The following is a 21,884-nucleotide window of genomic DNA, read 5'->3' as shown; positions in this document are numbered from 1 at the left end:
GTGTGAAAAAGTGTTGGCCTCCTTCCTTCTTTTTTTTTTTGCATGTTTGTCACACTTTAATGTTTCAGATCATCAAACAAACAAATTTAAATATTAGTAACACAAGTAAACACAACATGCAGCTTTTAAATGAATGTATGTGTATATATATATATATATATATATATAGATAGATAGATAGATAGATAGATAGATAGATAGATAGATAGATAGACAAATTTGCATATCAGAATTTTTGGACAAAAATACATTCTGTCCCACTTTGATGGCAGTAAGTAAGGCAGTAAATGTCCTAGTTTCGGACAAATTTGAAATCTTCTTCTCATAGAGGCAATCTCTTAATTCTGGTTCTGGTTATTTTAACATTTTTTTAGGGGGGACTTGTCAGAAAGAACTAATGCTCCATACCACATCACACAATAATAATCATGAACAATTTTAAAGTCATGTGTCTTTATATGGCTAGTTATAGGCTACCAGTACATGTTTGGGATTGTTATGTCATAATATCAACTGTCAATCAATATGGTTTGATAAGCAAATAATTTGTTTTTATTAAAACAACAACATAAAATATCGTGTCAACATCATATGTAGTACTGTCACATCGGCCTTTCATACCGCTGGTGCAGGTGATCAGATCATCACGAACATATTTCATAACATGTTTTTAGACTGATGGTATTCCTAGTTAATGAATCAGAATCGATGTATTCACTAATAAAGACTTCATAAGCACGTCTCTGGATGAGGTCATCTGCCAAATGGTGTAAATATATATCTAAATATGTTTTATTACAAAATGGAAACCCACATTGGGAATTCAAATAGATATGAGGATTGCAATGTTTAGAACAATAACCTAAAAATACCAAAACCCAAGTCATCATACAAATCTCCATTGGTATGGGTTTGTGTAAATATGACTATTAATTCAAATTAAATGAAATTAATTTTTGGTATTTTTATTATATATATATTATATATATTTGTCTCTGATTTTTGTCACATCTAAAGTTTTAGCCATAACAAAGCTGACATAAATGCTTGCTACATAATACACCAGAATATAATCACATATTAACTGTATCACGTATTGTACTTATTAGTACCCAGGCAAAATTATTTTGGTCTAAGCTTAAACATTACTGATGTAAGGTACTCAGATTTACATTAATCTGTAACAAGGATGTTCCAACTTACTCAGTCACTGAAATATCATATTAATCAAGGCTTTATCATTTGCCAAGATCCAGCGTTGCTTGAAACTGTCCTTCATGTATTTAGATAAAAACAAAATGATATGAGCTACTTGATATTAAGGAGTCTGCAATTAAGGGGAACACAATTCAGAGAGTAAGTCTGTTTCAGGAAGCAGTACTTTTTCATGCTTACTTGCAGAATCAGTGTTTATACCAGACCTGAAAGCCATCTTAACATTTACAGATTGTATTGTTTGCAATGTTTCTTTTTAATCCAACTTAATTGACTCTTCTAAATCCATTCAAGGCAGAATTCTCTAAAAAAAACTAAATAGTTGCTTATATTTGACATTAAACATGAGCATATTGACATTAGCTTTTATATAAACTTTTGAAACAACATGCAGCATAAAACCTGCGTGAGAACCTGAGTGAGAACCTGCGTGAGAACCTGCATGAGAACTTGCATGAGAACCTGAGTGAGAACCTGAGTGAGAACCTGAGTAAGAACCTGAGTGAGAACCTGAGTAAGAACCTGAGTGAGAACTTCTTGATACAACTATGTGCCGAAGCTGTTTTTCTTAAAATGATCACCAAAGTTCAAAAATTCATATTTTAATTTAAAAAATATATGTTAAGAAAGCAAAAATATTTTTGATTATGATACAAATTTAGTCTGTAAGGATTTTTGTCAGATTTCCTGTGGTTTGCTTTGGATTTTTTTTCCTGAGTTTCTCTGGAATTTGGGGGGGGGGGGGGGGGACGACTCATCAATAAGATGAGTTCTCACAATAACAATAAGTTCTGACCTGGATAATTGCCACTTAAGAATAAATTATGGTTGTCGTTAACTATGTGCAAGTGAATACAAGATGGCCATTACACATTTAGTGTGTGCTCTGTCTACCATTTATAGCATGTGAGGGTTGAGTGGTGGCTTGGTGACCCTGGGGTTCAAGCTCGTGACCTTCTGACCATACCATCCACACCGAGCTCCCTGACCTGCAGGACATCTACATCATGCGGTGCCAGACCAGAGCCAGGAAGATTGTAATGGATCTCAGCCATCCCAACAAAGGGATTTGTCTCTTTTTTTTGTTGCGTTCAGGGAACCGCTTCCGCTCCTTGAAGCATACACAGAGAGAATGAGGAGAAGCTTCTTCCCGTAGTCCATTCGGAGTGCACATAGACACTTTAAGGACAATCATTAAAAACTATACGCATTTATGTATATGTAAATACATTATTTTTTTTACATATATTTTCATATTTTATATAGTTTTTATATAGTTTATACTTTTTATTTTTCTCCTTTTGGTTTTGGTTTTATTTTTTATCCATAATTGCATTCCATTTATGCTTAAATACCGGACAGATGCAAAAAAAAAAAAAAAACATTTCACTGCATGTCGTACCCTGCATGTATGTGTATGTGACAAATAAAAATGTGATTTGATTTGATTTGATTTGATCAGTATTCGAACACCTTAACCACTGGGCTACTATTTTCCATGTACCAAAGCAAACCAAAGTAAACAGTGGAGGCAGTATTGCACCATGTGTCCACTTTATCCCAATCTAAATAAAAAAAACTAAAACCATTTCTCCAATTTTATATTAAATTGCTAAACTTTAATTGAACAATTTAGTATATTTAAAGTTTAAACTTGGGAACCTGATGGACCTGGATGTTTTGGGCTCTGTAGTGCCCTCTAGTGGAAGCTGTATTTAATGCTTCAGATGTACATTAACACTGTGCTAGAGATCAGTTTGTAATATCAGTGTAGTGTATAACTATATAACAAAAATACAGCTCCAACCGGCAGATTTGCAACATAATTACTAAACACACCACAAATATTTCTGTATAAACATAGATAAACGCATATACTGCGACTTTTTATATTGTTTATATAATAGCGCTCGATCGCCCTCTAGTGGAGTTCCGAAGCAGTGAATGTTCGGCTTCGGTTTTCCGGAAATGGCCGAAGCGGATCTCAGGCTCGCCGGAAGATCCGGGTGCTGCTGGTGTCGAACATAAACAGCAATGGCGGAGGCAGCGGCGGCGGCAGCGTCTATCGCGGCTCCGGTAACAACAACAGGAGGCTGGACGAAACACGTTACCTGCAGGTCAGTTTAAACGAACCGGGAAGCCGTGTTTTAAAATGGCTTAATGGTTTTGTGTCGTGTTGTAGCCGTTAAAGAGCAGCAACGAGCGTCAGAAGTAACCGTTAACGTTTAGCTCGATGTGTTTGTTGTGATACTCGATAGCTAGAAACGCTTCGAGAGTAAACAAGACTTATCACGGTTTGACTCGACAAATAAAACCACTTTCCTCGAGTTTTGGACGGAAATTCACTCGGACGTTTACTTTCACTATCAGTTTGAGCGACAGATGTGTATAAAGGGATTATATCGGGTTATAAACCGGTTTGGTGGTCGGCGTTAGTTCATTTTAACTCACTGACCCTTGCTAAGTTTATTACAGCATTTAGCACGACGCCATTGTTTAGAGTCGGACAACAATGAACACGATGAGGATTTAAAGCTCCTTGTTATGAGGAAACGTTACATTAAACGTTTAATTGTTTATCTACATAAAGTATCATTATTGCTGAGGCTAATTATGATTGTGACCAGGACTCACTTACTAAGTCCTCCTTTGTTCTGTGTAGCATCAGGAGAAAATAGTGACCCTACACAGAACAAAGACAGAGCTAAGGAGGACTTAGTAAGTGAGACCTGGTCACAATCGTTAATGTGCAATCAGTTGAACAAACCACATCACAAAGTGACCCTAGAGTGAAAACACTGTGGTGATACTTGACTTGTAGCACCACAGTGTGTTCACTGCAGGGTCACGTTGTGATGTGGTTTGTTCATATGGTTTAAAATGAAAACGTAAACAATCATGAGTTCAGTGCTGTGTCCTTGCCTTGTTTACATTTACGGCATTTAGCAGACACCTTTATCCAGAATGACTTACATTTTATTTCAATTTATACCACTGAGCAATTGAGGGATAAGGGCCTTGCTCAGGGGCCCACCAGTGGTGGCTTGATGGTGAGGGTTTCTAACTCATGACCCTCTGATCAGTAATCCAACGCCTTAACCACTAGGCTACCACAGACTCAGTGTGTCTCTTTTTTTTTAATTATTATTATTTTCAGAAGCAAAATACATTTTTTTAAACAGTTTTTACTGATTTAACATGTGCAACTGATTTGCATTTCTTGGCTGATTGTTTTTGGCTGTCCGTGCTACAAAATCAGCTATTGGCTATTTTTATTTAAAATCTCATTGTGTGCTATGACACACTGAAAGCCATCAATAGGTGGATAAAATTGGGTTACTTGAAACTTGCAGGACTGTTATAAACAAAGTAGTGGTATATGACAAGGCATAAGCACATATATGCAAACACACACACTTTCTGGAGGAACCTAGACATCTAGACCATGCTGACACGAGGGAATAATTAGAACTTTTCTTTAGAATCTTTTGTGTTGTATATTCACTGTCTAATCTGACACAGAGAATATGAGTTCTGGAATCAGAATCAGTGTACCCTCGTCGAAGACAGCATCTCAAATGCACCCGTCTCTTCATTTATTTCAAGGTATTTCATGCATGGTCTTTGTAAAGAGGGGGACAACTGTCGATACTCGCATGACCAAAGTAGCAGCAAGCCAGCCATGATCTGTAAATTCTTTCAGAAAGGATGCTGTGCATTTGGAGACCGGTGCAGGTAAGAAAATATTTAGCTCTTCCACATCTGGTCTATTAGTGCTAGATCAAGACTGTTGTATTTGTAAATGTGTTTTTAGCATGTACTGTTTATCTCTTTGTATTGTTTACTTTGACCGAGTGACACAAACCCCACAGAAGCAAGTGTAAGCAAATGTGTTGCAGTTTCTGTTGCATTTTTAGAAGGGTTGGTTAGGTGTATAGTTCTCTGAACTGTGATACAGTTTTTGCTCTTGATGTGTATTTTGACTTGGTCATTAATCCTAGGGAACTGTTTTTTGTGAGGACTTTGAATGGTGTTGTAGAATATCTTGGGGCTGGGTTTAAATATATAAAGCATGGAAATCACAGCTAACTATTATTAAGGTACAAATCTTTTGGTTTGTAGAGTTATCCAGTTTGTATGTACACTATAGTTTTATTCAAATTGCCTGTTAATAACTTGGACCTTGTGTGATCTGCTATTTTATGGATAAACATGTCTTTAGCTGCAATAAATCCTGTTGCTCCTGTTGATTACTCTGATAGAAACTGCTAGTTTATGTAGCAATTCTTGGTTACTTGTGGGTTGTTATTTTTGTGTGTGTATGTTTTTATGCTTATGTCTTATGGCTTATGTCTTGGAATGTTCAGTTATTCTGGCCTTTTGTTGTTGAGTGTGTGGCACTTGGATACATTGTACACTGGCTGTTTATCATTTAAAAAGCAGCTCGACCTTCATGATGCAGATTGTGAAATGTCTAGACACGTGTCCATGGTGTAGCTTCTATCCGATGGCTGTGATGTACTGCACGTTCATTTTGCTCCCAAATGTTTCTTGTCACACGACCGCGTCGAACCTGACGGTGTGTGAGAATATAGTCGCTAGCCAGACAGTGTCGGTTGTGTTTGAGTCGTATCTGTTTGCGGTCAAGTGCATCCCCATAGTAACTGCTGCAGCAAGGGAATGCCTTTGTGTGGCGGCCTGCTTGGTGACAGCGTCATGTGACGTCAACCCATTCTCTTTCTTGCTTATACGCCTGCCTGCCCCCCCTTCTCCTCCTCTTTGAGGTCTTGGAGTTTGTATTTGGTCTCTGTGCAGATAGCAGTGTCTGGATGTATGTAACAGGGCTTTGTTGTCATGGTAGGTAGGCAGGCATTTCTCCACCAGGCTGTGTGATCTGCACATGCAGTGGAATGGAGTCTTCTAGCTTTCATTAAAGGCCCACAGAAACCTTGCATGCATTACTTCATTATGGATGAAATCTCTCTTTTTATATTGTCTCTTGTCTCGTCCCCCCCCCCCCCCCAATGTCTACAAAGTCCAGCGCGTGTGTCCCCCACCCCCCACCCCAGTGTGCCAGACAGAGCAGCGTATACTGCGGTCTGCATCACAATTACATAACCCTGATGTGTTAACGCATCTATTCCGTCTCCTTCAAGTTCCCCTCCCCTCTCTTCAGCTCACAGTTCAACACAAGCCGATGCAGTAGCTTTTAACAACGACATGTTTTGTTTTTTTTTCTACCCTCCTCTAGCACAATCAGTTAGCATTTCATAATAAATTCAAGGGAAATGTTTTGTTCTATTAGTAGGCATTGTATGCTTGTGTTTTGTTGGTTAGGCCAGTGGTAGGTGGTGTTATCAGCTTGCACATTTCATAATGTCAGTCCCTCTTATTCCGCATTGACTTTATTGTTTTCTTTCTTTTTCCTTTTCTTTGTTATATAACTACAGCTTTCTCGGATCGCATTAACGTTAACTGAGTATAAGTACATGTTAATGATGCCCAGCAATATCGATAAGCTGCTTAGGCTTTTGTTTTATTGTCTTCATTGTTGCAGAATCTTTCTTTGCTAGAGATCAGCAGTGACTATTCATAACAAGATACTGCTGTTCTTCTCCTCCGTCCTGCATTGTCAGACTTTTTCTCCCTTGCCTAGCTAGTTTACTGCAAGCAATGAGGGGATGTGGTATCCTAGTGGTTAAGGTTGTTGGGCTACCAATCGGAAGGTAGTGAGTTCGATTCCTACGTCCACCAAGCTGCCACTGCTGGGCCCCTGAGCAAGGCTCTTAACCCTTAATTGCTCAGTTGTATAAAAATGAGAAAATGTAAGTCGCTATGGATAAGGGCATCTACTTATGTAGAGTTGACTAGTTACTGTAGTAAACCCTTATCCAGAACCCTTATCCATTTTTATACAACTGAGCAATTGAGGGTTAAGGGCCTTGCTCAGTGGCCGATAGGAATCGAACTCACAACCTTCCGATTGGTAACCACTAGGATACCACATCCCATTCACATATCATAATCACATATTCCATGCAAGTTTGTAAGAACATCTCTTTCTCTAATGGCACTAAGCAACAGGGATCAGCACAGATTAAAAATGATCCACAGCAATCCAAGTCCAAACTCAAGGATATCTTGTAACACGTGTGCAAGCAGAAGGCACTTCTCTGGAGGTTAACGTGTGGCCATGTGATAGACACAAGCACCGAAAACATCATGCTTGGTTGTAAAACCCTTAAATGAAACCCGGCACATCTCGTTTGATGTTAACCAGTAAGCGTGGGAGACGTGCACACCTAAACACAAGCGAGACAATACAAAATCTTTAGTGAGTAAATGAGCAAGCCTTCACTTAATGCATGTCCACACACCCACCACATCCCAGTAAGCTATCATTTTAATCTTCAGTGAAAACATGAAGCCAGTGCACAAAAGTGCATTAATTATGAAGAAAAATATTCATCTACAGTTGAAGTCTTTTATGGAAGAGGTCACTATCTAAGGTGCTTGGATATAAAAGAATGGAGCCAAAGAAAGAGTATGGGAATCCATTTTGGTTTAACAAACAAGAATAGCAGTTTTTGCTTCAATCACATTAAGGAAATAATAAATGGCAATAGGAAAAATGTTCTGAAGAGATCTTTAGCTGTAGCACAAAGTTGTTTAAAACCGATCATGTTTTTTTTTTTTTTTTTTTTTTTTTTTTTTTTTTTTTTTTTGTCTGTCTCGTCTCAACGAATAAAAATAAAAATCACTGAATATTTTTGTGCCAGAGACATTAAATCCAGACCAGTCAGCTGTCTGCACTTAGCTCCACTTGTATGCCTAGGGTTGACTTACATGGTACTTGGTAAAGAACAGTAAGAAAGTTCAGTGCTTATGGCTGGCATGTTATGATTGAAAATTTTGGGCAGTTTCCTCTGCATGATTTAGACATTTAAACAATAGGCATGGTTCAGAAGCCTGTTCATGCTTAATAGTTCTGACTCTTTAAGGCATGACATTTGGACTTCTTGTTCCATGTATACTGAAATTGACTGTTAGTTATGATACCAGTAGCTATGCAGAAAACAAGACTGTTCTGTTTCCCTTTAGTAGCATGTAAGTAACATTAGTACACACTCCTGTGCCAGTGATAAGATATGATCTACATATAGTGTACATAGTGATCTGTTTACTCTGATCAGCAATCTAAACTCTGCCAGGGGAAATGCCATAGCTGTCTCAGCAAGCAAAGAACTATGCTATGCAATTATGAGGATGTTTTAAGCACGGTCCAGCCGATAGCGTTGCCTCCTCACAGCTCCAGGGTCCAAGATTTGATCCTTTCCAGGCTCTGAAACCACTGCAGCACTGACCAGATTAAAGTGCTTGAAGACGTATGAATAGTTTTTCCTTCATCAGTTGTGCAGTGACGATAGATTTATTTATTGCACATCATCCTTTCCCAATTCCAAATGTTTAGCAATGCACAAAACCCAATTAAATAAGAGGTTGTCCACTTGGAATGGCTTCATCTTCTCAGCTCAATTATGTAACCCCTAATACATATAAACCAAAAGATTCATGTGTCCACTTGACTATTTATATTAAACCCTTTGAAAACATTTGTTTCTCTTACATCAGTTTTACCTTGTGTTTACCTTGTGTTAAGGACATGCAAGCAATAGCCTGATGTTTACTTTTACTTTACAATTGTTTGAGGTATGAACACACCAAACCAGACAAGCAAGAGGAACTTTCTGGCCCCATGCCGTCAGTGCCGCTTCCCGCTGCCTCCGTTACCCTTGCAGGTGACTCTGGGTCTGTGCCCAGTGAGCCAGCTGGCATGTCCAAAGCCGAGAGGCCCCATGTCTCTGGGGGAGTGGACTGGGTCAATGCAGCAGAGTTCGTGCCAGGTCAGCCTTACTGTGGAAGGGGTGAGTGGATCATTTTTGGTGAATTATTTTATTTATTTATTTTTTGTCATGTACATCACAATGGCAGTTAGTTTAATTTGAGTAAAGTTGAGTTTCATATGTAATTCCTGCTGAGACACTAGTCACATGTAATTATGGAGATAATATGGAGATATTGTGCCGAAACTTCAGACTGCATGTTATGTACATGGCAGCTGGGTGAACTTTAGATGAACACACGATGTAACTGCAAAAAACAAATCTGCAAAGAACTGACAAGCTTGTAAGCTTCTGAAAGTGGTTTTAGCTTCTGTCTGAGAGGACTTTTTTTATTTTTAAACTCCGAGAAATCTACTTTGCATAATTTTCCTTTGTAGACATAGTGCTGAGTAATGGTTTGAAAATGATCTTGTCTACTCAGATGAGGAATATGAGTTATGAGGCTTTGAGTGACCATTATACCAAATAAGCTACAGTACCCTTTGTTTTAGTAAAAACTACTGATAACAAACAGCATTTAGATGAATTGTTTTATTTCATAACTTGCAATTATGGCTGCGATTTGGTTATGTGCAATAAATTTTGTAAATCTTAAAAGATTTCTAGAATCCTAGGTTAGTATTTAATCGCTGGATTGATGTGGTCACTGGCAGCTGATTAATGGCTGTTGAGATCAGTTTTTTCCTCCGATTAAATTCTGGCAGTGTTAGAAGTTTTCAGACACTTACCAACAATGTGAGCAGCAAACCAAGAACCAATAGGAGCGCCGACCCAGATTACTCACTTCGTGCAACAACTTCTAACCATCTCAGGGAAGATGATGGTTTAATCATTAAGGATTATCATGAACAAAATGAAATTTGTTTGCTGGACAAGTCTTCTTGTGTGCGTCCGAGTTTGACGCGTCTTGACTGTTGTACTGTCTTGACAGTGTGACATGGGGATCATGTTCATACAGTTTGACAAGTGACAATTGTGAAGGATTATGAAAAATCGTAGCTTTAGTTATTACAACATTGAGCATCACCATATTCATGTCCATTATTTGTATGAGCGAATCAATGAAGAGAGAAAGAAAAATATTTTAAAACTATCTAACACAAGTGTGTCGGTGTATACATACATACATACATACATACATACATATATCTCAAGTATTAGCTAACGTCTAGAATTGTAACAGATCAAGGTTTAGTAAATGTTTATTGGTCAAGATGAATTGCTTGGAATACCAATCTGGTGTAGTGGCAGTTCTTATACAGCTCTCTGTTTGCCTCTTTTAAAACTTTATCCAGTTTTCACTAATAAGCTCTCCTGTGTAAGTAAGTAACCCTAATATATCACACACTGCTGTGTAAGCAGTAGGATTACGCTGGATGCTGGATTTATGTCCCTCACATACACAGTTATGGTCATTTCATTAAAGCATTTTATCATCAGATTGGTTTGAATACATTTTGGTCTTTGGTATCCAAGCTAGTCTAAAAATGTTGCCTGTTTTTTTTTTTTTTCTTATTAAATAATCTTTTATTCTTTAACCTGGTTGGTCAAGAGGTGTTAAGAAATCCTCTGTACCAGCCACTCCAACTGTGCTCTGTCTGCAAGACAAATTGCAGGTTTATATTAATGTGCTCATTCTAATGCACCATCATGTCTGTAGTATCAACTTGCACAGTAATGGATTATAGCAGTTTTCAGACACCGGAAAGTTTTGAAAAGCTGTGCACATTGCACTTTCTTGGTAACCTATCCAGCTGCTATTCTGTTTGTGGGGGACTAGGAGTTGTTGATTCTAAAAGTCTGGTGTATCAGCAGTAACACTGCATCTTGTCAGCCTTTTATTATTCCTTAATTATAGAATTGTACTATAGTAGTAGTAGTAGTATACAGTATTTCATAAATTAAGTGTCTAATATTGCGATTATAATGCAGCAGACACATGAAATTTTGAGTTGCTGGATATAAATAATTACATGTTTCACAATGTCAACTTGTTTTGGGATGCTCTAACACTGTTATTGTTGGAATTAAATCTTGATGGCTTAGCATGTTGTATACAAAAGAAACTGCCCTTATTCCCCCCCCCCCCCCCCCCCCTCGATTTAACATCCTATTCCTTATTCTGCTCACTCGGTAGATCCTGTGATTGTGGATGGACCAGGGCCTCTCATCGAGGACGAATATGAAAAGGAACAATCCAACAAGGAGCTGAAGAAGCAGCTGTGCCCATACGCAGCTGTCGGTGAATGTCGCTATGGCCTCAACTGTGCCTATCTGCACGGTGATGTGTGCGACATGTGTGGACTGCAGGCGCTCCATCCTTCAGACTCCGCTCAGCGTTCTCAGCACATCAGAGTGAGTGTGGTGTTTTGGGGATTTTTAATCAATATCATTTAGAACCCTATTTATGTCTTATGTCATGTGAAACAATGGGCTTGGAATATAATGTGGTTCACACTGATGTGAAGTACCTCAGAGTTGTACTTATCACAAGATACTTGTTCCAAATCCCTCTGCCTTTCTGCACTACACGCTTCAGCTGAGACGTGAGCTTGATGATGGTGTAGCGATTTTTACAAGGTTGTAGTGCTGTGGTAGCTCCGTGGTTAAAGGGTTAACCTTTAACCTTAACCGACTACTGATCGGCAGGTCATGAGTTTAAATCCCAGGTCCAACAAGCTGCCACTGATGGGAGATCCTTAACCCCTTAAATGCTCAGCTGTAAAATATGAAATAAAATGTAAGCCACTGGATAATTGGCTGCTAAATGCCAGAAATGTAAATGAACTAGTTTGATTCATTAGTAGGTACATTTGATGCATGAGCTTTTCAGAAACAAGAAAGGCAGGAAAAATAACATTTTTCACAAAGCTGTCATTTAATAGCACATGCAGTCAGCCTGCTTTTAAACATTTTAATAAGAAAAAACATGTTTATCTTGGTTATTGGTTATTATGTTTTAGTCTGTATTAATCATTTAACAAGCTAGCACACAGTGTGCTGTTGTTATATTACATTATCTACCAATTTTAACCTTTTGTAAGTTTGATTTTCAGGCAACTTAAACACACGAGCTTTTAATTGTCTGGATGGTTAGTAAATCTTTGATTTGTAAGCAGTGCCTCTATTCAGTTTGAAGTTCATGCTGTGCTGTTGTGCATGACAGGCGTGCATTGAGGCCCACGAGAAGGACATGGAGATCTCGTTTGCCATCCAGCGCAGTAAGGACATGATGTGTGGTGTGTGCATGGAGGTGGTATTCGACAAGGCCAATCCCAGCGAGCGTCGCTTCGGCATCCTCTCCAACTGCAACCACTGCTACTGCCTCAAATGCATCCGCAAGTGGCGGAGTGCCAAGCAGTTTGAGAGCAAGATCATAAAGTATGTTTGAAAGTGAAGAGTACAAGTTGTCCTGATGTCTCTTTATGCTTTAATTCGCATTGCTCTGCACTTGCTTATTTTATTTGTTCTCCAATACATTGCTGTTTCAGGTCCTGCCCAGAGTGTCGAATCACGTCCAACTTTGTCATCCCAAGCGAGTACTGGGTGGAGGACAAGGAGGAAAAGCAGAATCTCATTCAGAAATACAAGGATGGCATGGGGTACAGAGTTTATCAAGATATTATTTATTTATTTATTATTATTATTTTTTTTTAGATGAGAGCCAAATTACAATAAAATATATAACCAAATGCAACTGCACTTTCATTGCCTTAGTGGTGATTATTTTTTTTTTTCTCCCCAAATTTATTTTTCACTAAAGTTAGTCTTTATTTTTTGACACTTAAACCCTGATTTCTGTCCATCCTCAGGACTAAGCCCTGTAGATATTTCGACGAGGGCCGTGGAACTTGTCCATTTGGCGCTAATTGCTTTTACAAGCATGCATTCCCTGATGGACGACTCGAGGAACCTCAGCCTCAGTCCCAAAAACAGCAAAGGCAGAATGGCTCCAATGCAAGGAACAGGGTAAGACCTTTGGAGCAATGTGAAGGAAATTATTACACATGGAAATCTTTGTACAATTAAGGCTTCTTATCTTTTAATGGGTTTCCTTCTAGCAGAAAAAAGACAAGCGACATTTTTTTTAGAGTGTGAGAAAATTCTTTAGATAGTAAAATATTAACATTTTTATGAGGGTTCTGAAAATTAGAGATTTTCTTGAACAGAAGTTAGTGTCTTGTTTGCATGTCTCAAATGTAGTTCTACTATTTTAAAGGCTGGTTAACTTAACAAAAATAAGTATACTTTTTATAAAGAAAAAAATACAGTAGTTCCTCAAATATACCAACATTGACTGCAACATATTTTTATTTAATTTGCACTTATTTAGAATGAAATTAATTAAAATTAAAACTATCTTCATTGGAATAATTTGATTTGATTTTAATGTTCTCTTGAACTGACAAGTTAGTGTGTGAATTCCCTGCCTGTTTCTTTTATTCCCAAGTTAAACTATTATGTCTGCCAATTTTAAAGGATTGTAACCTTATAATGGGGAAATAGTTTATCACTTTTCTATCCATATCCGTGCCTCTTACCACTGGTGGGATTTGAATACAAACCTCATTGTCGCTCTTTATTTTACTCCTCTGTCTACTTTACATCAATAAGGACATAATCACTGTTCTATTCAATCGTTTATCGGAACAGAATGTTAGCATTCGTCTCTGTTTTGATGAAGTGACAGCTCGGGTGCATTGGGGATATTTTAATAGATGTCTGTCTATATAATAAAACCATGTATGGATTCACTTTAATAATATTTCATGAAGCACTGTACTGAAGCACATTTATTTCTTGCTCTTCTGTATTCCCACAAGATTTGTTGTTAAGAATAGAACAGCTGCCAGGGAATAGGAACCTGTCATGAAATGTTGAACAGCTTTATAAAGGGGGAAAAAGGAGAAGCTAAAATGGTCCATCTAACCATCGCCAAATAAATGATCTAATGTTTTGACACAATTTCACAGGGCTCGAGGCGCACGCCACTCTGGGATCTGTTCGACGAGCGGGAAAGCAGCGACTCCTTGGACAACGATGACGAGGAGATGGTAACGTTCGAACTGAGCGAGATGCTCCTTATGCTTCTGGCGGCAGGAACCGAAGATGATGTCACCGACTCTGAAGATGAGTGGGACTTGTTTCATGAGGAGCTGGACGATTATTATGAGCTCTACCTATAGCACCAAGTCATTACTCTGGTCTTTCCCTCTGTTCCTCACTAATCTTTCTTGCCACCATCAATTACTCCTCACTTACCTCTCCCCCTACTAGAAGCTAGACTGCGTGAGTGATGGACAGTAGCTTATATTTCCCCCTGTGTTGTGGCAGTGCCTTTAAGCAGGCCGATAAACTTATAAATTCAGTTCGAAGTAAAATGAATTAACTATATATATATATATCAATCTATATACAAATCAGATTTTTTTTTAAAAAAAGGAAGAACAGGTCTGTGCACCCGTGCTAAAGCCTTTCTGGAAAACCTTCATTTCCATGAGTGTTTGTGTGTACATTATGTACTAAAGGAAAAATATAAACAGGAAAAAAAATTACAAAGCTTAAAAATGACAAAAAGACACTGTTATACATGTTAACAAATTGGAATGATATTGCTATTAAATATGACTGGTTTTATTCTGAAGTCTAGGTTTGACTTATCTACCCAGGTATAGTCCTGATTAAATGGGACTTGGAGCATACAGCAGCTTTATAAGACTTTACTGTAACTGGTGGTGGCTGTGATGCTTTTCTGGAATATTTTCTTCTCTCATGCACTGATTCTGGGGGGTGGTGGTGAGCTTCCTTGATGTCAAATGCACACATGCACTCTTAACGTTTATAAATACAACGCGTGTCACTGAACATTGTTCACGTTCTCTCTCTCTTTCTCTCTCTCTCTTTCTCTCTCTCTCTCTCTCTCTCTCTCTCTCTCTCTCTCTCTCTCCAATTCTCTCTAATTGGCCTAGTCAGGTCAGTTTTTAACCTACCTGAAGTGTACAGGTTATAACCACCTGTGGTATCAAATACAGTCTCTCCTATGAACTGAGTGTAGCGATACTTTTGTGAAATTGGACTCCCGAAAGCAGACTTAAATGCATTCAAATATGAAGCTGAGTGTTTCATCACTTTAACTGTCTAGTAATTGTAGTTTTATGTTTTGCTTCAGTATTGCATATTAAGCTCGGCTGTCAGTAGCCAATCCACAAACACCCAGTTGTTATTCGGTTCTTGTTGAACTTAATTAAAATTGCATATGTTTATACTGATATGTGCTTGTTTTCTATGGTCCAGAACCATCCAACATAACTTGAAAATTAAAATTTATTATCACAGTAGTAGTGTCTGTCTTGCCTTGTTTTCATGTTTGGATGTATTGAATAACATGTGTTCACAGATTAAAGGCTGCAGAGTTGTAATTACACACACAACAAAATGACAACGCTTTACACTTTAGCTTTAGTTGTGGTCTAGTTTGTTCTCTATAATAGTTTCCTTAATAATGACAATTATTGCTGAATTGCTGCAGAGTTTCTATTACTGTTGATTAATTTCCCATAACAACGTTACATTATATGTATGTTTGTGTGTGTGTGTGTGTGTGTGTGTGTGTATATATATATATATATATATATATATATATATATATATATATATATTACATTACACACACACACGATTTGAAACCTCCACAAAACAAGTGAATTTCTGTTGTTCTGTATATAAGCTATAAACAACCGTTCCCTTACCAGCCTCTGTTTCTCTCACTTCACGTTAATAACCAACAAAACACAACTTGTGCAATGTGCCTCTGAATAAGCTCCCTAAATGCTAATATATTAGATCGAGTGTCATAAAGTGTTAACGCTGCTGTTTATAAAGTTATTCTATATATAAACTATTTAAAGAAATTCTGATCAACAAGACAATGTGTGGTATATTTTAAAATTATAAATTATTTCAAAAATGAGCAGTGAGAATATCTTAATTATTGCTAATAATTAAGAAGTATATAGCATTCAAAATGGTTCTTTTATGAATAAGTATATGGTAGGATATTTATGGCCCCTTTCATTTCTAACTGCCTCCAACTTCCTTCACATTATTTTTTGGATCTTCTCTAATATTCCTTTACACCCTAAATTCTCAGGTAGCTTTTAAAATGATTGAATACGTGGTTGATGGTTGATACTTTGTATGTTCTTCATTTGAACAAGAAATCATGGTGAAAGTATTTTCTGTTTATTTATTTACTTGGATGATTGACAATTATTTCTTTTGTGGCAAAAATGAAAAGGATTCAAAATAAGAAAAACCTCACACATTTTTAATACCTGACCTGCAGAATATCTGACCTACTATCTCTGTAGTTCGAGCAATTGCTTTCCTTCAGGTGCATTTTATATGTAAACTTTAGTTCAATGTGTCCCAGACACTGTGCGTTTTACACAGATGTTGACTCCTGATATATAATTGCAACTCTGATGTGATGTTTTATATTCTTCAGTAAAGACCACAGGACTAGAAAACCCTGATATGTCAATCGAAGCGCGCGCACAATCCGTTCCAACGCGCTCCATAACGGGATTTCTGCGCCTTTGTGAGCGTCTGTGACTCTGCGCAGGGCCGCGGAGACGAAATCCAGCCGAGGAAGCAGAACGGGCAGGAATACGATGATCGCGGACGTTCGTAAAGCGAACTCCGTGGCCAGCTGTGTTCGAGCTGAAGCAGCGATCTACCCAGACTCCCCCGTGTCCTCGGCACCCGAGAACGGCCAGCTTCTCCTCCGCAGCGGCGCGTGCACGAGGGGTACGAGCACGAGCGCATCCAGCGCCAACGCGGATCGAGGCAGCACGGACACCGAATCCGCGGCGGCTCGCGCCATGACCTCTGGGTGCGAATTCCCTCCGTCTGCGCCGCCCTTCGTCCCTCGTTCCGCCAAGAATCTCTTCTACAAGGTGCTGTGCTTCGCCTTGCTCGTGCTGCAGGGCGGTATCCTGGACTTCTACCTCATAGCGTTCACCGACCTGTACTGGTGCTCATGGATTGCCACGGATCTTGTGGTGGTCTCTGGCTGGGCCATCTTCTTCGTCCGCAACGCTAGAAGCAAGCGCGAGCGAGCATGTGGTTTCCGTCAAAAGAGCTCGCTCTTTGGCTGTCACCTGGGCGAGTTCGCATTCGCGCACCTCGCATGGCTCGTCTACGTGATCGCGTGCGCGCCGAAGGTGGCGCTAGTGCTGCAGACGTCCATCCTGGAGCTTGTGGCACGTGAAGTGCCTTTGGGCGCCGCCGGCTTTGAGGCCACCGCGCTGCTCGCAGCACCGCTGCTCTTCTGCCTCATTAACTCTCTAGTGGAAGATCCGCACGGAGCTCCGCGCTACCACTCGCAGAGCTGCTTCGTGAACATGTGCGTAGATGTGCTGGACAGCTTCACGCTCGTAGATTTGCTGCTTGTGCAAAACGAGATCCCAAACAACACATACCTGAAGTACGGTGTGATGGCGGCGTATTTCGTGGCGCTGGTTGTGCCGGTGCTTTGGCTCTACGAGCTTTCCGCCGCGTCGCGGATGCGCTGTCGCTGGATGTGCGCGCGTTTCCTAAGCGGCGTGCTGCTGGACGCGCCTCTGCTCGCCGTCAGATGCTTGCTCGTGTTCCTTTACGACATGCCCGTGTCACTTTTTATGTTCAAGAACGTTTTTTTCTTGGCGTGCAAGTGCCTGGAGTTACTGGAGCAGTGCGCCAGCCTGAGGAGTGTGCGCAGACTAGCGCGCGGTGGAGACCCGGCCCAGTTCTCCCACTGCGTCTCGGAGAACGACATGTGCCCGCGCGGATACGTTAACACGCTGGCTGTTAACACTCAGCCCTAGATGCTGCTGCGCATCTACATAAACTGGGACGCGCATTTACAGAATATTCCCAAGAACCTATCATATAACCAGCCTTATGAAACGCCGTCGCAAGACCAACGTCCCTAACAGGTGCTACAACCAAAACAAATCGACGTGCCAGTGAAAAAGGCAGAATCTCAAATGGCCGCTACTCCCTATGTGGTACAAGTGTTTACTTGGGGTATGAAATAATGGCTTTTCCACATCCTAATGCGCTATACAGAAACACATCACGGTCTGTCTGCAGGTCACAGAAGGCGTGTATTTGAGTCCATTACTGGAATGTAAACACCTGCGAATGGGCGTGGCTTTAAGCCAGGAATCTCGGCACTGACGTTGTTAGCCAGTAACCTAAACTGACAGGATTCCTAAATCAGGACCTTAGATCAGGTTCAGGTAAAACTCCACCCTGAAACTACTACTACTACTACTACAAATAATAATAATAATAATAATAATAATAATAGGGGGGCACGGTGGCTTAGTGGTTAGCACGTTCGCCTCACACCTCCAGGGTTGGGGTTCAATTCCCGCCTCCACCTTGTGTGTGTGCAGTTTGCATGTTCTCCCTGTGCCTCGTGGGTTTCCTCCGGATACTCCGGTTTCCTCCCCCGGTCCAAAGACATGCATGGTAGGTTGATTGGCATCTCTGGAAAATTGTCCGTAATGTGTGATTGCGTGAGTGAATGAGTGTGTGTGTGTGCCCTGCGATGGGTTGGCACTCCATCCAGGGTGTATCCTGCCTTGATGCCCGATGACGCCTGAGATAGGCACAGGCTCCCCGTGACCCGAGGTATTTCGGATAAGCGGTAGAAAATGAATGAATGAATGAATGAATAATACTAATACTAATAATAATACCAATAATAATAATAATAATAATAATAATAATAATAATAATAATAATACATAGGTCATATGCAATCGCAAACATAAGTGATAAGTCAGATTTTGCTGTTAAAACAAAAGAGCAAAAGCTTCTTTTCTCCTGCAGCTGGACTCAAAATTCCAGAATGCTATGCAGCTTCATGATGCAGTTACACTGAGTAATGCCTGAGACTCATCTGACACTTGCCATACAGCTGACATAAGTTAACATAAGCTGATCTGACAGGATCCCATAAGGGGAAATCTGTACTGTAAACACTAATTAGTTAGCTGACATGCACTACCCTTATAGGATCATTGAGGGGATTTAATAATATTTGTAATAAGTAGTATTTATAGTTTTCACTGCCAGTGCTAGCTGGCTAACAAGTGTACTGGACAGGATTTCTGACTGAAGAAATCATAAATACTCCTGTCTTTTGTGCATGCATGTGAGCTTATGTATAGCTCCAGAGACATGTCCGCTGTTCTGAGATTTGCAGACAGATCCTGCTCTCTAGCCGTGCCACAGAGATGGTTGATATCGGATGTTTGATATTCAGCACAGGAGTCAGCATATTACATATTTCATCTGTTTTGTTAAAAACAACTTTTTTTTTAAATTTTGACCTACATTCCAACTACATACCATAACATACAATTCTAAAACCAACTGTAAAGGGTGTACAGGATATTATATATCTATATACACTGTCCACTTTAATAATTTATCTGTATATCTGTTCATTTACACAGCCATCCAGCCAGCCAATCACGTGGCAGCAGCACAATGCATAAAAACTCTGTGTAAAATCCCAGGAGATTAGTAGTTTCTGAAAGACAAACACACCTGTCTGTAACAACCATGCCACGGTTAAAGGCATTAAGATTTTATCTTCATTCTGATGTTTGTGAACAGTTTGTAACTGAAGCTCTTGACCTGAATCTGTTTTTAAGCATTGTACTGCAGGTGTAAAGGTGTTTCTATTAAAATGGACAGTGTATATACTGTATATGTGTATATATTTTTACTTTATGACAATAATTCTAGTGCCAAGTTGAGTTTTTGTCTGATGGGAATGCACCGTACAGATCTTTAATTATTTATTTATTTTAAAAAACCAAATGGAAAATAGTATATGTACAATTTGTTGTTTGGTTTGTTTATCATTTTACATTGCAAATTAGCAGTACAGTATTTTATAGTAGCTATGTATACTCGCCAGAGACACCAACTACTTCCTTTAACTTTTATTTTCTTCGTATTCCCTCTGTACGCATTTATGGACAGGTTGTATATACAAAAGAATAGGGTGACACCACGATTAACCATGTAAACAAGCTTTTTTCATCTTTGTGCATCAAATTATAATAGGAACTAGGTAGAAACATCAGATCACACAGAGTAGGACTAGTCTGAGTAATCATTTGAGCCAGGTATTTGGATTTGAGGCTTTACAGTCTGGAATATATTTCTAAACTGGTATAGAAAGGAGAAAATCAAAATTTAAATATTGGTTGCTTACGCAAAGCTATTATGAACTAAATATTGTATTAAGTCCAATATGTGCATTGTTGTCACCTAGTTGCATTCTATATGGTTTTAACATTGTATGCCGCACTATATTGAAAAGTTGAAATGAACTGAAATTGAATTCAAACTAAAGTCTTATTAAGTAAAGATTAAGTAAAGCCTTTTTAATTTCTTCAACTTTTTAGTCATTATATAGAACTTGGTGAAGTTGGTGTCACTGACTTTTTGCTGTGGATATGAAACATCTAATATTAAGCTAACGTCATGTCTTTAGCCAAGTCCAATAGGAAGCTATATTCTCCTCTTCCTATGACTTCAGTGATTGTAAACCCTCACTCGTGTGTGTTCATGATCCCGATGGTCATTAGTGATCCGTGATTCGTGGTGTCTTTGGTTTGCACTTGTATTGTGAGGCACTTTAATGAAACTGTTGAGAATTTATGAATATCAATAACGGAATGTCACACGTGTGCTTAATTTAAAAAGCATAAAATGCACCTATTACTGGCACAACACTTCTGACAGGGTAGTAAATACTGAGTTAAACACGTGTAGCTCTATCTTTCTGTATGTTAAAACATGAACTTCCTCTGTTTTTCATGAGAGTTAAGACAAAACACTACAGCAACAATTCTTTGCAAGGTATTCTTACAGAATTCTTATAGAATAAAATATGCGTGATGTTTCTATGCCGAATACTGATTGCAGTTGTACAGTAAAAATTTCACTGTGGAAACACTTTTTTACTAAGTTTTAATCAAGAGAAAACAGTACACTTCTTGAATAAAATAGCTTTTTTTTTTTTGATAGCACCAGTATAAATTCTAACATAAATCCGACAATAATTAGCATTTTGGGAAATTCTTCTTTCTTTCTAATTTGAGATAGGAAAGAACTTCAATGAATGCAGTTCATTTATTAGCTGAGATTTTTGGTTGTATATGCAGAAAAAAATGGTTTGCTGTAGTCATTGTGGCCTATAGGGTTTATAAGGCCTTAATCAGTCACATGATCAGGTTTGAGGTAACATGGCCATGTGTAGATAAAAAACTGTGAATTAAACAAACAATTAATACATATTAAGAGAATGTTGTGTTTAGATTTTAGCCCAAAAATTTGAAAATTGTTTTCTGTGGCCAAAATGGTTATTTCTACCTGTAGTGTCTTGCCTTAACTTTAGTCAGTTTAGAGGAAGTCCTGTTTTTACCAGTGCAAAATTGCAGATTAGTAAAAGTATAGACTGAAATTAAAACTTTTAGAGACCTAATATGATGCTCAAAACACAGGCCAAGTTGGTCAAAATCTTTGCCTAATGTTAAGAGTAGAAATCAAACAGTTTCCCAATTACCTCTATTAATGCTTCTTCATAGACAGGGTATTGTAAACATTTGATCAATTTAATTGTGTAAGAAAGAATGTAGAAAATAACTGAACAGCTGGCAAAGATGACCTGCTTAATCTGTATTTTGGCAGCTG

General features: G+C 38.8%; 2 protein-coding genes across 2 annotated transcripts; both read left to right on the top strand.

Moving 5' to 3' along the window:
• The first annotated feature begins 3,176 nt into the window (after positions 1–3,176).
• mkrn1 (makorin, ring finger protein, 1) lies at positions 3,177–15,457 on the top strand. Its single transcript, XM_060889278.1, has 8 exons — positions 3,177–3,332; positions 4,822–4,950; positions 8,926–9,140; positions 11,257–11,474; positions 12,286–12,500; positions 12,611–12,721; positions 12,932–13,088; positions 14,093–15,457. Exons 1-8 carry the CDS (start codon positions 3,250–3,252, stop codon positions 14,303–14,305), a joined length of 1,341 nt encoding a protein of 446 aa, XP_060745261.1. The 5' UTR covers positions 3,177–3,249; the 3' UTR covers positions 14,306–15,457.
• Positions 15,458–16,640: 1,183 nt separating this feature from the next.
• tmem121b (transmembrane protein 121B) lies at positions 16,641–18,421 on the top strand. Its single transcript, XM_060889600.1, has one exon. It carries the CDS (start codon positions 16,793–16,795, stop codon positions 17,984–17,986), a length of 1,194 nt encoding a protein of 397 aa, XP_060745583.1. The 5' UTR covers positions 16,641–16,792; the 3' UTR covers positions 17,987–18,421.
• The last annotated feature ends 3,463 nt before the right edge of the window (positions 18,422–21,884 follow it).

This window comes from Tachysurus vachellii, chromosome 16 (genome assembly GCF_030014155.1).
Source record: "Tachysurus vachellii isolate PV-2020 chromosome 16, HZAU_Pvac_v1, whole genome shotgun sequence".
In the NCBI taxonomy this organism is placed as follows: domain Eukaryota; kingdom Metazoa; phylum Chordata; class Actinopteri; order Siluriformes; family Bagridae; genus Tachysurus; species Tachysurus vachellii.
Note: the sequence above shows the minus strand (reverse complement) of the source record. Positions and strands in the feature narration are given on the sequence as shown.

Excerpts from the sequence above, each read along its gene's own strand:
- mkrn1 (XM_060889278.1), top strand. The coding sequence starts at position 3,250 with ATGGCGGAGGCAGCGGCGGCGGCAGCGTCTATCGCGGCTCCGGTAACA. Across the intron at positions 4,951-8,925 it reads GCATTTGGAGACCGGTGCAG|GTATGAACACACCAAACCAG; the intron begins GTAAGAAAATAT and ends CAATTGTTTGAG. Across the intron at positions 12,722-12,931 it reads AAATACAAGGATGGCATGGG|GACTAAGCCCTGTAGATATT; the intron begins GTACAGAGTTTA and ends GTCCATCCTCAG.
- tmem121b (XM_060889600.1), top strand. The coding sequence starts at position 16,793 with ATGATCGCGGACGTTCGTAAAGCGAACTCCGTGGCCAGCTGTGTTCGA.